Source organism: Phaseolus vulgaris, chromosome 11 (genome assembly GCF_051622355.1).
Source record: "Phaseolus vulgaris cultivar YP4 chromosome 11, ASM5162235v1, whole genome shotgun sequence".
In the NCBI taxonomy this organism is placed as follows: Eukaryota; Viridiplantae; Streptophyta; class Magnoliopsida; order Fabales; family Fabaceae; genus Phaseolus; species Phaseolus vulgaris.
In genome coordinates, this window is record NC_143508.1 from 15,307,588 (window position 1) to 15,323,869 (window position 16,282).

The 16,282-nt window shown below is 30.4% G+C and overlaps 1 protein-coding gene across 1 annotated transcript; it reads right to left on the reverse strand.

Moving 5' to 3' along the window:
* Nucleotides 1–2,507: 2,507 nt before the first annotated feature.
* LOC137834560 (uncharacterized) lies at nucleotides 2,508–9,423 on the reverse strand. Its single transcript, XM_068646084.2, has 3 exons — nucleotides 9,097–9,423; nucleotides 7,235–7,522; nucleotides 2,508–3,964 (listed from the first exon to the last, which is right to left on the reverse strand). Exons 1-3 carry the CDS (start codon nucleotides 9,226–9,228, stop codon nucleotides 2,759–2,761), a joined length of 1,626 nt encoding a protein of 541 aa, XP_068502185.1. The 5' UTR covers nucleotides 9,229–9,423; the 3' UTR covers nucleotides 2,508–2,758.
* Between the last annotated feature and the right edge of the window lie 6,859 nt (nucleotides 9,424–16,282).

Genomic DNA, 16,282 nt, shown 5'->3' on the forward strand with positions numbered 1-16,282 from the left:
ATAATAATGTGGTTTGCTAATTATAAAATCTGTAGTGTCATGTAATTAAGGCTTTGGCTACCACTTACTGCTATAGTTAATACAGAATTATGTCTTTTACTTAAAAGAAAAATACCAATGTGGTCTTATATTCCTAAGAGACTAATTTTGATGGCGAATATGTAGTAAAAAATATACTTAATTAAAATGCAATTTGCAAGACAAGTAGTGTGATAAGTGACCAAAACTCCACTAACTATCATCATCATCATCAATGGATTCATTATATTATTATCATATTAAAAATGGTGGCAATGCATGATTTACTTTTTAATTCTGCTGCACATGCACCTTACCTTAGAATAAAGATGCTTTGATACCACCGTTAAATAAATATCTTCACTTATAATTGTTTTTTTAATAAAATATTGTATTATAAAAATTATTTCAGTTATCTAATAGTTACATCACTTAAAAATTGAGCTAAATAATATTTTAAATACATTTTTTCTAATTTATTAATGTGTTTTTAAGAATAAAATTACGAATTTCAATTCACAGTATATCGAATATAGTGATTGACTATATTGATTTTTAAGTTTATAATTATATAAAATACATTTTAATATATTTTATTTTTAAGAAAGTTATATCCCCTAATGTCGAAACAAGGAAGCTTGTAATGCCTTTTACTAGTTTTGTCAAAGAAAAGTTGGTATGTGGATCAACTAACACGTTATTACAAAATTTGAGGGAAAGATAAATTGATTAAGAAAATACAAGTCTTTTCTTCATTCATTATTTTTGTTCAGGAAAAATGAAGAAGAAAATATATTAAATTAGAAAATTGAAAATATTTTATTTACAGCATTTTCTATATCATATTTTGTAAAAAAGAAAAAAAAAAAAGTTTTCGTTCTTACCCATTGAAGTGAATCTTCCATCTATGGCAGACTTGCTCCAACATTTCCTTCTCCTCACTTTTGACTATTTTGTGTTTCTGTTGATTTTTAAATTGACTGGTGGGAATAAACTCTGCTTTTAAGTATGTTTTTATTCACAATTTATAATGACTTTATGAATGATTTTCCAAAAGTCAATTTATAATATGATATATAAAATGATAATTTAAAAAGCTAGGATATCAAATAACACATTATTTTCCCTTTTCTCAATATATTTATATTTTTTTATCATTTTGTTATTACACAGTTGGTTTTAACCTATAATAAAATTTTGGTTTAATTGTTTTATTTAACAGTACCACAATCATTATGGTGGAGCAAGAAAAAAAAAAAGTTTTTAACCCAACAAATTTAACGAAACTCATAGCACGACAAAGAATAAATACTATTATATAAATTTATTTGATCACTATTATTATTTACACAAGTAAACTTACTATCAAATTTTGTTTTCTACAATTTACTGATAAAATAATTAAAATAAAGTGAGAGCAATAATATTTAAAATAGAAAAATAAAAAATAATATTTCTTTTCTAGGCAACCTTATTGAAGAGGTGCAATGATCCATGGTCCACACTGAAAACTGATGGCAAATTCTAAAAAATCATTCCGAAGGAGAAGATTCCAATTCATCTCCATTACCAAAAAAAAAGTCTTAATTTCCGTAATAATTAAAACTTATAATACAACACTTTTTATAAATATTTCATTATTAACTAAAATAACATTAAATAATTATATATATATATATATATATATATAAAATTTTCTATTATAACTGCCTTTTGTTTTTCTATACATAATTTTTTTCCGATTCTATGTTATTTAATATATCTTATTTTATTTTCATTTCATATGAATTAGAATAATAGAGTATTTAGTTTTAAATTGTGTAGAATTTTTTTTTTTTATTTCTGAATTGTACATGGCAGAAGTTTTTCAGACCACTAGTCTAAAATCTTCCTGATAGAACCAAGTAAAAAGAACTGGCTCATGCACCCGTAACCTATAAAATGTTCTTGTATTTTCTGGTTAAAACTTATTTTTATGAACACTTTTTTCCAAAACCGGAAATATAAGACTCTGTGTGTTATGGTAAATTATTTATAGAAGTAAATTTTGAAGCTACAAAAAAAATCCCTAAACACGAGTACAAGAGAATTTCAGAGATGATTAGTTAATTTATTTAAGAGAGTCTTATTTACGGGAATGAATAATGATTCCTTAACGAATGTGTAAGTCTAACAAATTTTGTATAAAATGACAGCCTCAAATTTTGATGAAAACTAGTATTTGTCCTTACAAAACTTTTTATGTCCTTTGCAATTAAAAAATGTAAATTTTATTCCTGACCCTATACATCATTTTGACCTGACTAAAGACCCTGTACAAGAATCAAAACCACCATATTTTAAAATACAAAGACTAGTAGAATCAACCTTTACTAATGCTTGAAAGTTTTACCCCAATTTTTTTCCCCCTATATGTTATCATGACTAACAAAATATATAAGCAGATAAAGTAAATACTCTGTTTAATTGGGAGATAACGAACAAGTGGATTACCAATAATCTAAAGTTTCATATACTTCTTTAGAAATATAAGTTAAAAAAATAGAAAAGAGCAAGCGGAGGATTTTCTGCATAAATACTAGACAATCCTCACGTCTCAAAGACATTTTTTTACATAGGAAGATAAACCACCACATTACATAAAACTTTTATTCAATGCATACTAAAACACGCAATGATTTGAGGGTTTGAACACAGTATTTAGTTTGGCAGACAAAGTATTGTTCAGAAAAGTTGTTCATCACCCTGACCATCCCCTCGGAGGACCCACAGAGCTATGCACATTCAACCTGTCAAGTACCGAATTGAAATCAATGGCCTGTCCACTCTCCTCCATCCTCTGGATCACACTCATAACATGGTCACCCCTGAATCCCATGCTCACCAATTTCTCAATCAACTCACTGTAGGGATGGTTGCGGACAAACTGCGACTGGTTGGGATTTCGAACCATAAGATTATGGCTTGGGGGGTTCTGAAGGGAAGCACTTGTTGGAGGATATCCAGGTTGAGTAAAATGAGGTTGTGGTGGATGATGTGTTCTTCCTCCTTCACCCTCATACATCATGTATGCACTACTGGGAGGAAGGGCTGCGAGAGAGCCAGTAGGTCCATACATTTCACCTGGTGGTGCAGGAAAAGAACTCTTCATCTGCTGGGGTGGAGGCTGCTGTGGAACTGTTCTTCCAGATCCTCCATAGCCATAGGGTATTGTGTCAGGACGGCTAGATCCCGGTGGTGGAACTCCTGAATATGGCCCTTGCATGGGCATGCTGTTCGGTAGAGTTTCTGCAGCTGATGGGTTTGATGCTTGGTTTGGCTGGTATGGAGGGTACATAGCTGGAGAAGGGGGTCTTGTTTGAGATTGCATTGAGGGTGGCTGAGGTGATGGCACCTGCTGTGACCATTGCTGCTGGAGCTGCTGCTGCTGTGGCTGTTGTTGCTGGAGCTGCTGCTGTTGTGGCTGTTGCTGTTGCTGCTGATAGTGAGAAAATTGTTGCACAGGTGGGGATGGCGTTACTTGAGATGGTGTTGGTTGTGGGGCCACAAGTTGGGGAGTTCGATATTGTTGTTCAGAAGGTAAATACTGGTTCTGGGGAAGCTGTGCCACAGGTGTATTCTGCAGAGGGGTGGGAGGCATGTAATAAGGAGGCTGCTGAGGGGCTTGAGTCTGAGCAGGTGCAGGTGCCTGAGCCTGAGCAGGAGGCGCTGCAGGCTGCTGATGAGGGGCAATTTGATGAGGTAGAGCAAGAGCCAACTGCTGGTTGTTTGATTCAGATGCATTGTCAGTTTTTTTAGGATCTGTGGTTGGTGATGATCTCTCCTCATTGGACTGTGAATGGCTGGAGGAAGATGATTCTTTCTGAGCATGTTGAAGCTTGGCTAATTCTTTCTGAGTCTCAGCCAGCTCTTGCTTGTCTCTTAAAATTTGTACAGACCTGTGAACCTACAGAAGCAACATAAGAGAATTTAAGGTTGGGACTACTGTACAACTTATTCTAGAAGTAATCAATTCTTAATTTAGCAATACTGCATAGGGTTAGCAATTGTTAACCTTGATGGATAAAGCATATTAAAAATTTGCAAATCGAGATAAGACTATAGTTGGGTTAGCAAATTCAGAGAAAGACTAATATTCCAGATCCACATTATTAAGCCCGACTAAAAAATCCTGACCAAGTATGGTCCTCATAATCCAAATCCTTGCTGCCAAGGATCTATCTTAAGACCAACTAGACCATTCTGCTTACGCCTCCCACAGCTTCTTAGATTCAACACAAAGGATTCCTACCACTTGTAGCACCAAGCATGCTAGAAACACCACAACACCCTGGAATACAATTGGAGATAATTGCATCTTTTGAAATTATCTCATGGCTGTGCTTGGATATTCTAGCTGAAGAATAGGAGATTGAGAAAGATGAAGAACAATAAACTGAAATCATTTAGATCTCTCCGAAGAGTTGATTTCGGACAAAATATACAATGGTGCCTTTTTATCCATGTCCAACTTTGGTAAAAGGTTTTGACTGTTGATTACATAGATACTTCCACAAGGACAATGAGATTTGTGTTTTGAAATGAGCTAGGAAGTAAAGTTGCTAATCCGGTGGTAATGTTGGATGCATATCATCAAGGTACATATCAAACACATGTATGTTACAGTGCATCTATGCACCTGATACATACTTTCTTTTTATTTCAAGTTGAGTACACACTATGATTCTTTTGCATATCTAATGATAAGCAGAGCAAAATGGATTAACAAGCAATAAAACAAAAGCAACTACCTTAGATATTTTATGGCGAGAAAGAATAAATTTTTATTCCATTGTTTAGAATGTGAATGAAACAGAATGAATTACTATTACTATTATTCCCATAGTACCCTCATTCAAACAATTCGGGTGTGTTCGGTAAGAAGGAAAGAAATAGATGGGAAATAAAATAGATCAATGAATGTTTATTTTAAGAGAAATAAAGAAATATGAAAAAAGAATACCAAAGAATACATAAAAACATACCCCTTGTTAATTTATTTTTAATTCAAATGACCTATTGTGATTAGTGAAAATCAACTATGCTTTAAAATCAACCATTACACATTATTGGTAGTTAAACACCATCAGTAATGTATAAAACAGGTAGTAAATGCTGAATTTGTGGCATTTTGAACAGCAAAAACAACCCTCAGACAATGCACAATTGCTCACAGTTTCAAACTGACCATATCCATTTGTCTCCCCAATCACAATTCCATGCAGTATAGCAAGGAAACAAAGGTGTGGGCTCCACACCCTTTTTTTGTCTGCTCCTATTTCCACCTAACTAAACAAGAGAATCCCCCATTTCTCATCTACTTCATCTCTCCATCCTCTCTATTTCCCACTTGTTTCCTCTTTACCAAACATGTGCCGAGAAAAATAGCGAGAGAAGAAACTAAAGATTATAGCAGCAGCAATTTAATATCAATAGAAACCAAATTATATTAGTAATGAAATAATGCACTTGACAGAGTTGAGTTAGAATTTGATACATCAAAATATCATTCTACACAAATGGCCCTAAGAAGTAACAACTTTTCAATGCAAAAAGAGACATGGAGACAATTATCTTTCACACCTCCACTTTTGAATAAGACAATAAAATTCTGGTAAATAGGTTCACTGCCTCAGACTCAAAAACTGACTAAGGATATCAATTACCTATTATCCGTATATATGTTTATGTCTATCTGGTGCTATTAAATCTTGCTTATTCTTGCACTTATTTAAATATTTAATTGGTTGTGGGTGATGGTAGACTGGGTAGGGTTCAAGGTTGTCAAACTCTAGAGTGAACTCTAACCGATTACGAGCTCCCAATCCTAGGTAGAGAAAGCAAGTTAACTCTTTTTCACTCTTTCCTAAGTAAACTCGTAAACTCTTTAAATTTGTGTAAACTTGTGTAAACTCTCAAGTTAAGAAACATGTCAGCAAGTTCGAAATCAACACAATATTTCCCCTCGTTGACTGCACTCCACAGTTTTTATTAGTACTCAAACTATATGAAGAAATTAACTTCTGTTTGAAATGTTTTCAGTTTATGAACTTGTGTTCTTATAAATTTATATATGACTTGGTCATTCATGTTAAGTATAATCTCAGTAGCACTATTGTACTATGGTTGCTACTTTTCTTTGAAGTTAAAATATTATATATAGTATTATCACATGCACATTCGTCACTAATAGAATTTTTAATATTATTTTTTACATTAAGTAAACCCTTCGAAGTTTTACAAGTTAAATCTCTAAGTTTATGTTCCACTAGTGGGTTGGCAAAACAATCCCTATTTGTACATCCAATTCATCTATTTTAGTTAACAAAAATAAATGGGTTGGATGGGTGGGGTTATTGCGATTAGCGGAGTTAATGATCAATCCAATTTTTCCCAAATGCATTGGATATTAAATTCTTGAAAATAGATCAAGTGGTTCTTCCCATAACTGTTGAAATCTATTTGCTTCATCCCACTGCTACTTGTCCATCATTATGTGATCTACTAACAATAACTGCAATTACTGAAATGTATTTTTCAAATATAACATACTTCTAAACAAAAGAGTTGGATAACCATCCATCCAACAAAAAAATTCTTACTCATTGGATGGCTTTGATTAAATTGGTCATGGATCAATTGGATTTTTTTTCAATGCATTTTTAACAGACCACAAATGGATTAATGGATTCTTTTCTATCCATCCAATATAAACCAACTTGAGATTTATCCAAACCATCAAAGTAACACCCCTAGGTCCAAGTACAGGTTGATTCAATAAAATCGAAATCATATTAAGAAGAAAAACTGTTATATGATGCAGAATTGTCAGTCAATATCCGTGTGTTTGTTCTTGTCTCTATTATGCTTATAAAATATAATATATAATCTTGTAGTTAACAGGTTATTATGTGACTTGCTGACACTATGAGGAAACATATCTACGGTTGGGAGGACTGCTGGCTGAGAATATAAAAACAAGGGTTTTCAATACCTCTCAGGAATGGGTAAAATAGTAAATTAATGATTATCATCATATCAATGATTTCGGTTCCATCCCACACTCCCCAAAGTTTGGGGTGGAAGATTAGATGGAATGATGTCATTAGACAGCACAGTATAACTTTGATGCTAATAAACTATTATAGATATTACAAAATTATAGTTGTGGACTTACTTCTTGAAGGTGCTTTTCAAGAGATTTCAGCCTTGAATCTTGCTCCACATTGTCACGAGTTAAATCTGATCTCATTTCTCCAATAGATTTGTCAAGATTGTAACAGTATAATTCCAACTGTGATAGCCTTGAACTAATTCCCTCCAGAAAACGCATGAGGTTGTCAGCATATTTTTTCATACTCTTCTCTACAGTCGCAATGACATCTTGGCTTAAAGAATCTTCAGGTGGATTATAGGCAGTAGTAGGAAACATTGATGTCCTAGACATCCTTGCTTTGTGAAAATCCTGCAAAATGTTTGTGGATATGATGAGATTAAAAAAGACAGAGAGGTATAAAAGGTACATTTGGCTCATAACCATTATAAGAATATACATGCATATAAGAAACAATAAGATTGAGAATGGTCGAGAAAACTCAGAAGAAAGCAAGCACAGTAGTTATGATTAACTAAAAACTCTGGTTACCCATAATAAGCAATTTTATTCAATGGGACAATTTCACTTCACCACTTTAAGCATAAAACAATAATAATGTTATCATCGGTCTCCTCATCTTAAACTATGGTGTTTCTCTAATTTTCACCAATTCCTTTCTTGACAAGATTCATGGAATTGACCTATTACTTACATCCATCCTCATATATCTACACCGTAAAAAATATTTTTAGTTTTGGATGTGAGGACCGATCAATTATATTCTAAACATACAGTGAATCATGATCATCAATCTATCAGTCAAGCTAACTAAGTGCACAAATTAAAAGCATCACAGCATCTGAATTGCCAAAACATATATAACTGGCACACTTAAACACAATCCCTCATTGATTCTATTTCTCTCAACTGACAAACATGTTGACCCTATACAACTCACACATCAATGTATTCAAATTGCATGAGAAAAACTCAATCAGGTGTACGGATAAAGAAAACCCAACACTCAGGATACAAATGCACACTACAGTAGAACGTTTTTTTCCCTCTCACATCCAATCAATATACTTCTCTTCTTTCAAAGTCAAACAACTCATGCATTCATGCAATCCACACCCGAATCCACACTCATAAAGAAACTTCAAAATACCTTGGGCCCACACACATAAACACTTATTTCTGTCGCATAGCCCCAAAAAAATACAGCTTCACGTTCATTCCCCACAAAATTTCACTAAAACATTCAATCACAACAACGAACTCACATCCTAGGATTTCACTGGCCATTACAGAACAGCATAAACCCAAAACTCAGCAAGTCACCCCAACTTTTCCTATTTCAACTCCCAACAACACATCCACCATTCAGCAACCCAAATAAACACTCAAAGAAATAATTCAAGCTGAACAAGTTGTGTTGCAGCAATAAGTCAAAAGTAACTTCACCAACCATAAGGAACTCCACAACACCAAAAGAATTCAGCTTCACATTCATTCACCACAAAATTTCATTAACATACAACATCGAACTCACATCCTAACATGTCACTGGCCATTACAGAACAACATAAACCCAAACTCAGCAAGTCACTCCAATCTTTCATAGTCCAACTCCCAGCAACTCATTCACTTTCCGCAACCAACATAAACACCCAAAGAACCAATGCAGGCTCAACAAAATACAACCAAAACCACGATCAGGGATCAAGGGAATCGAAAACAAGAAAATAGAAACCTCCACCGTCAATATTACACCTTTATCACTAAAAATGATAACTTCCCAAAACCCTAATGACGTTTACTCTAAACGAGCGAGACCCATCTTCTGAAATTGCCCTCAGAAACCATAAACGCCCGAGTCAACGAACGAATTGACGCAAAGGGCACATGGGTAAATATACCATAGTTGAGTTGGGAGCAATTACCGGATCCGCGTGATTGCCGTTGGAACTGGAATCGCGGTTGGCGTAGTCATCGTAGGAGCAGAGGATATCATCGGAACCGAAATCAAACCCTTTGGAACCAGAGTTTCCGCGACCCGATGATCCAGACGCCATGGCCGGAGCTTGAAGACGATGATGCGTACAGAAGAATGAATTCAGCCAGAAAAGGGTGTGAAGAGAGAGAGAGAGAAAAAAAATTTCAGAGAGAGAGAGAGAAGAAGAAGATGTGTAGCGAATGCTGCGTCGTTACTTTGCTTTTCCGCAAAACCAAGTATCGTATTGGTAACACTTTTCAAAAAGGAGAAAATGTTAGGGTTTTTATAGATATATGAACTTGAAAGATTTAAAATAATAAAAATATGATTATTGTATTTAGTATTTAGTTACATAAGTTAATTACAAAATCAGTTTTTTAATTTTACTTTCTAATGTTAAATTAATAAAAAAAAAATGTCGAATGAATTTCCACAAATTTACAAAAGGATATAACTATTGTATTTTTTTTATACAACCAATATTTATACAAAATATTGACCACAAATTTTTTTTATACAAAATAATCATTGACCCATTTTATTTATATTTATATGATGAAAAAATAAAAAGGTGTGAGAGAGAGAATAGTGTGAGAGAAACGTTTAAAAAACGAGGGGATTTGTGTTGGAGAAGATGAGGATAAGGATGAGATACACCGACCACTATTTTTAATAGTTGGTGAGAGGTTCTTGATTTTGGTGTGTACTGCAATCTGCCATTAATTCATTATTATAAAATTAAAATTTAATTATCTTCTCTCAAAATTTTATATAAGGACCATATGATTAACTTTTGTATTATTAGAGTATCAATGTTCAAAAAACATCTCATTAAGAACCACTCCAAAAATATGTTCAATATATTTTATATTCTATTAAATATTTTAAATGCTTGATACCAGTGGTCCTTATATAGTTAATTGATTAGAATATTAGTAGATATACTAAATGTTATTATAAACATAAAAAGTATTAAATATATTCTAAGAAGAATATATAATAAATAAATAAGTTGTAAAAGAATTTTGCATAAAATTTAATTTAATGAAATACATATAAGGATGAAGTGAAGTAGATACTATTGTTTTAATGAAAACGTATAGACAGTAATGAATTGTAGCGATAATAAAAATCTTCAAATGTAAAATGTTTTTAATATACCGTAAGTATTTTTATTACTGATAATTGTGCTCTTTAGGAGAATAAGATATTTTAAGTTGCTACTTGAAAAAATCAAATATAATGAGTATAAGAAAACGTGAATATTTTATTAAGCATACAAATTAAAAACGAAAATTACGATTTATTAAGTATGGTGTAAAACCAAAAAAATAAATATGACCACAACTAAGATAAGAAATAATACACTCCAACAAATTAAAATAAACATGTAAACATTTTAACAATCATATAACTATTTTAAGTAATTCACATTTAAATAGTACTACAAATATAACTACAAATATTACTTTCCAATATCTCATTTTAAATTAAAGTGTAAATATGCTTATTAGTGTTTTAATATTTTAAATATTACATATTTAAATTTTTTTTATATGATAAGGCAAAATTATGTGAAAAATTAAAACCATGTTTTAAATATTTTTCTCCTGATTTTCTAGGTTATACAATTTGTCTCCCGCCTAGTCGAAATAGTAGTAACATAGTACATATTTTGTTTTTTTAGTACTTCAAATATTAACTTAATTATTTTTATGTAAAACATAAATATTATAATAATAAAAATATTATAATAATAAAAATATTATATTAAATAATAATTACACATAATTAAAATTTTATGAAATATTTATTATTTTTGTAAATGTTGAGAACGAAAATAAATTTGATATTAAAATGAATTTGGTGGATATTGAAAGAGTTCATTATTGTAATAAATAATAATAAAATGTGTAGAAAAAAGAATTATTCAAATAAAATGAATCTAATAAAATAAAATTCAGAATAAAAGAGAAATGAAATTAAGAATAAAGGAGAAATAAAATTAAAAATATAAAATAAATTTTTTAAGTTATTCTCACACTCTCAAAATTGATAATTAGACATTTTTACATTAAAAAATAAAAAAATAAAAAATCAAAGAATTAATAATGATGAAATCTATATTCTGGAAATGATTTAATTTGATAAAATTAAAATTTTCATTTCCATACAATACATTGTTTGAAGGAAACGTAAAATAAATTGTAATTGAAATTTTGATAAGAGAAAAAAAGTATAATTAAAATTATAATAAGAGAAAAAATATCTTAAAACTCTGAGTGAAACAGTTACATATGGAACGAGTCAAACAAACAATTAAAAGAAAAAATAAAAATTCATGTAATGAATGAAACAAAACAAATAATAATAAAACATCAAAAATAAGTTCTTAAAAAATAAAAAAGATCTTAATAATTTAAAACAAAAACAAATCTGAAGATAGAAACAATAATATATATATATATATATATATATATATATATATATCATCATCTCTTATACCTAACTGAAAAAAAATCAAATCTAAATTTAAATTATATCCATTAAATGGAGTTTGTTTTTATTTCCCATTCCTATTTAAAATCAAATCTAAATGATATACATTATATTTTTAATCAATATTCTTAAGGAAGAGGGGATTTTTTTAGTTTTCCATGAATATGAAAGTTTGTTTCTCACATTTGTTTTACCTTTTAAAAAATAATATTTATGCAGAAAATAAAATCATACTTTTCAGAAATATTTTTTGGCCAAATTTCTAAAAAAAAATATATTTTTATGGAAGGTGAGAAACTAACCTTTCCTAATTATTATATAAATTTTATTTTACAAATATACTGTATTTGTAACAACACTTTTTTTAAAAAGAAGAAATAGTGTTTCCAGATCACTTTCTTCTTTCTTCCAAATCACTTTCTTTCTCTACCAACTTCTCTCCTCTTCCTTCTCTCTTAATTTCTCACTTCATACCTCATCTATTTTAGAATCTGATCATACCACGTTGTAGCAGAGGAGTTAAAGAACATTTCTACCCAGACTGAATTTTTAGTATTTCTATAATATACTGAATTTTTGTTCTATTTGGATAACTTGCATCAGGCCCGTAAATCTTGAAGCTTATCCAGACGGTGGGAAATAAAATTCTAGAAGTTGCTTGGAAAGCAAGCAATTAAGGTAAGGGAAGCTAAATTTAATTTTTAATAGAACCCTAGGTTAGAAGATGGATGTGGAAGGGACGTGGTTCCAATATTCAATTTCTCTTGCAAGGATGTTGTGTGTTTATATATATTGGGTTCTTTGTTTATATATGATTTAAATTTGTGGAAATATTCGGTTTTGATGATTTAGTATTAAAGTGTTATTTTTTTATGTCAAATAGACTTTTGAATATTTTGGATCACTTTTTGAATGATATTGTATGACGAAATGGTATGGAATTGAATTCATACATTTGGGATAATATAGGGACTGATGTTCGTTGTGTATTAAGTATTGATGTCGGGATAATGTATGGACTGATGTTTGCTGTGTATTAAGTATTGATGCCTATGTGGTAACAGTACATAGACTAAGATATCAGGTGGTAGGTGGTGAGAAGCTGATGGGGGAGTTCATGCACACCGTGACATATGAGATGCACGGCTTGGGTTGTATTGAACTTACCTTGATCCTTTATGTTGGATTCGCGGGTAATCTTTGGATAAGGTGTTAGTCTTTGGTAGGACTTACTTAATACGGGTCTTCCGAAAGACGTTGTTTGTTGAATATTCTGGATGTGTAGATCCATGTGAGATCTATGTGATTGTTTTATTGTTGAGATTTGAAGAAAAATGAATAATTTGATAAATTTATCATGTAATTTGGTTTTCTCTTTGGATTTAAGTGTGTATATTATAAAATTATATTTTCAGTAGCTTACCCTTACTTTTCTTGCTATGTTTGAACTGAGATGGTTGTACTATGTACACGAGCAGATGACCATACAGATGCAGGAGAGCCTTAGAGGTTTTAGAGTTTTATTTTGAGCTGTGGATATGTAAATATTTGTATTTCTATAAATCCTAATCATGTATTAGAAATGTTTTGAAAAACTCCAAATTTGTATAGAAACTAGTAAAACTTTTATTGTAATAGTTATATGTAAATTATGAGGTGTTACAGTATTTCTGTTATTAGATCATTTAACGTCGTAATATATTGTTTTGTATTTATAAAAAATTATGTAAATACTCCTAAGGCATTTACTGTTGTTTACGGGTAAATATAGTTGTGAGATAAATTGAAAATTGAAAATTAAATTTTATTGAATAATGGTATATTCAAAGTATGCATATGATATATGATATAGTATTATATACGGGCTTAACCATTTAAATGTATACCACATAAATTTGAATAAAAAATAACACTCACTGAAAGTATATATTACATTATATCTTAAACGAGGTTTAATCTCACCGCACTCTTCCTGTAAAATCCATTGGCAATATGGATCTATCAACAAATTAAAGTAATTTTAATATATTTATAAGACACCTCAAATTAAGTTTAAGATAAACAAAATTCAAAGTAAAAAATTTAAATACAAAGTTGTGAAGGTTCAACGTAATGATGTTTTGTTCATAAGATAATAATTGAGTTTAACAAATTATATAGGAGGTAAGTGTTTCATCTAACCGACAATATAACACTCTTCAATCTTGTTTTACATCTGACATACATGATAAACATATATAAAATGAAAATATAAATGTTTTATTCTATATTGTAGGAAATGTATGCTATTTCGTTTGATCAAAGAGATCCATTAGCTACAAGTACAATTCACATAAGGAGATTTATTTGATAAAGAGTTAAGGTTGCTTTTCTTCTACAAATCCTGACACTAGCATTATCAACTTTGGAAATACTCTCTACTTCGTATGACACTACACTTTAGACAAGTTTAAGCAAATACACATTGTCCAAGAGATTAGCACACCCAACTATTTGGATTTTACATTAAAGAAGAAAAAAACAATTAATGTTATATGAAGTGCATTTAATCCATTCAAGTTAAGCAAGCTCATCTGATACAAGAAGCACACAAAAAAGAGTTGAAGTTGATTTGGCGGGCATAAATGGCCTCATAAAGATCATTTTTTTCATAGCCTATATAAAGAAACTCAAGGAGAAGAGAGAGGGAGAGAGAAATATGTATATATATATATATATAGAGAGAGAGAGAGAGAGAGCACATTATATAGTACTGAAATATTGTGTAATTTTGTATTCTCGTCTAAAGCTTCATAAAACATTGTTTGTGTTCAATCAACTAACTAGGAGTGAGAGTGATAAATTATATATACGTCTTTAGTCGATTATCCTCTCCAATAAGCTTCAATATGATCAATTAATGACCATTTATATAACTTCTTCATCTTAGCCAGTAGTGACTGTTTGGTAAAGAATATTCAGTTATTAGTCAAGAGTGGTTGTTGTTCAAAGAATATTCAGTTAAGCCAGGAGTAGTTGGAGTCAAGAATACGCATTTAGGTTAAGAGTGACTAGAGTCAAGAATACTCAGTTTAGGGTTGGGATACCCTTGAAGTATCCCTTTTATTTTATTTATTCATTGCTGATAAAAAAAAAAAGAATACTCAGTTAAGCTAGGAGTCGTTGGAGTCAATAATACTCAATTAAGCCAAAAGTGGTTGGAGTCAAGAATACTCATTTAAGTCAGGAGTGACTTAAGTCAAGAATATCCAAGGGATTAACCAAGAATTGCTACGAGTCCAAACAATACTCTCGTTGTATTTACATTATTTGTCTTATTAGTGTAATTCAATCAGTTGATTAAGAACTAGATGTAGTCTGCTTGGTTAGACAAACTTGTATAAAAAGATAATGCGTTTTCTCTCTTTCTCATTATCTTTTTACATTGTATGATATCTTCATCTACATAAATCAAGGAGGAAGTGTTATTTTTAAAACACATACAACCAGTATGTTTTTAATTAAATTAATTATTTCAGTTGTAGAGCTTCGTTTGATACTTCTCATTATATATGCAAATAAATGCTACCAATTGATAACTTAATATATAGAACCATCGTCTAAATATTCCCTATCAGACGATATTAACGAAAACTGCTTAAAATTTTTAGAAATTCAATGATCTATTATTATTGTGTTTTCCTATTTTATCAAAAGTGTATTAAACATTAAATTAAATAATAAAATATAAATAGATTCAAAACAACATATAACGTTATCAAATTTATTCATCAATTATGTTTGATCGCATCTTTTATATGATAAGTTTTTTCAATTTTTCACTCTAAACTCTAAAATATACAAATAAAAAAAAACAATTTCTTTAATTCATCATAAATAATAAATTAAAACAAAATTATAATATATTAAAAATTTAATTCAAACTTTAGAAATATTTGTTTGTAAGTTTCACTTCAAATTCAAGCAACCAATTATGGTATAAATAAAAAAAATACTTTGGAAGAATATAAGTACAATATTTATTAAGACAATAACCTGTACTAAAACATATTCAGATGTCACAAATCTAATTTGGATACTTAAAGTGGTACATGCCAATAATCCAAGATTTGGAAACCTTACTTGATTTCTTTTTCAATAATACAAAATATCAAAATTTAGATATGTCAAAGAAAGTTTTCAGCTAGTTTAAGTAGGCATCGATAACTATCATTTGGGCTTGATTATTATTCTCAAATTTGATAAACTCTTGCATTATTTACCCAAAATATAAAAAAATAAGGAATAAAATAAATAATTGAAATGTTATGGATGCATAATATGTGATGCATTGCGAGTATTAAAAAAAACATATAATTTCACATTACTTAGTTTTCACACTTTTAAAGAGTTTAAATGTAATGACTATCCATATACTTTCAAAGTGAATAACAAAGGATGTGAACCTCACATGCATAAAATTGTGGATCTGATTTGATTTTTTGTGCATGTTCAGTTCATTCCCCCACCAATTCTCCCGTGTGCAATAATGAGGTCCAAGTCTTTTTTGTCACTTGGGTAATTATTTAATTTCTTTTTTTTAGTTAGTACCTTATCTGGTTTTTTTATTTTTTTCCTTGTAAGCATTGGATCTT

Coding starts and splice junctions, on each gene's coding strand:
- LOC137834560 (XM_068646084.2), bottom strand. CDS start 9,228: ATGGCGTCTGGATCATCGGGTCGCGGAAACTCTGGTTCCAAAGGGTTT. Junction 7,523..9,096: donor ACGGCAATCACGCGGATCCG/GTAATTGCTCCC, acceptor AACATTTTGCAG/GATTTTCACAAAGCAAGGAT. Junction 3,965..7,234: donor TTGAAAAGCACCTTCAAGAA/GTAAGTCCACAA, acceptor TTGCTTCTGTAG/GTTCACAGGTCTGTACAAAT.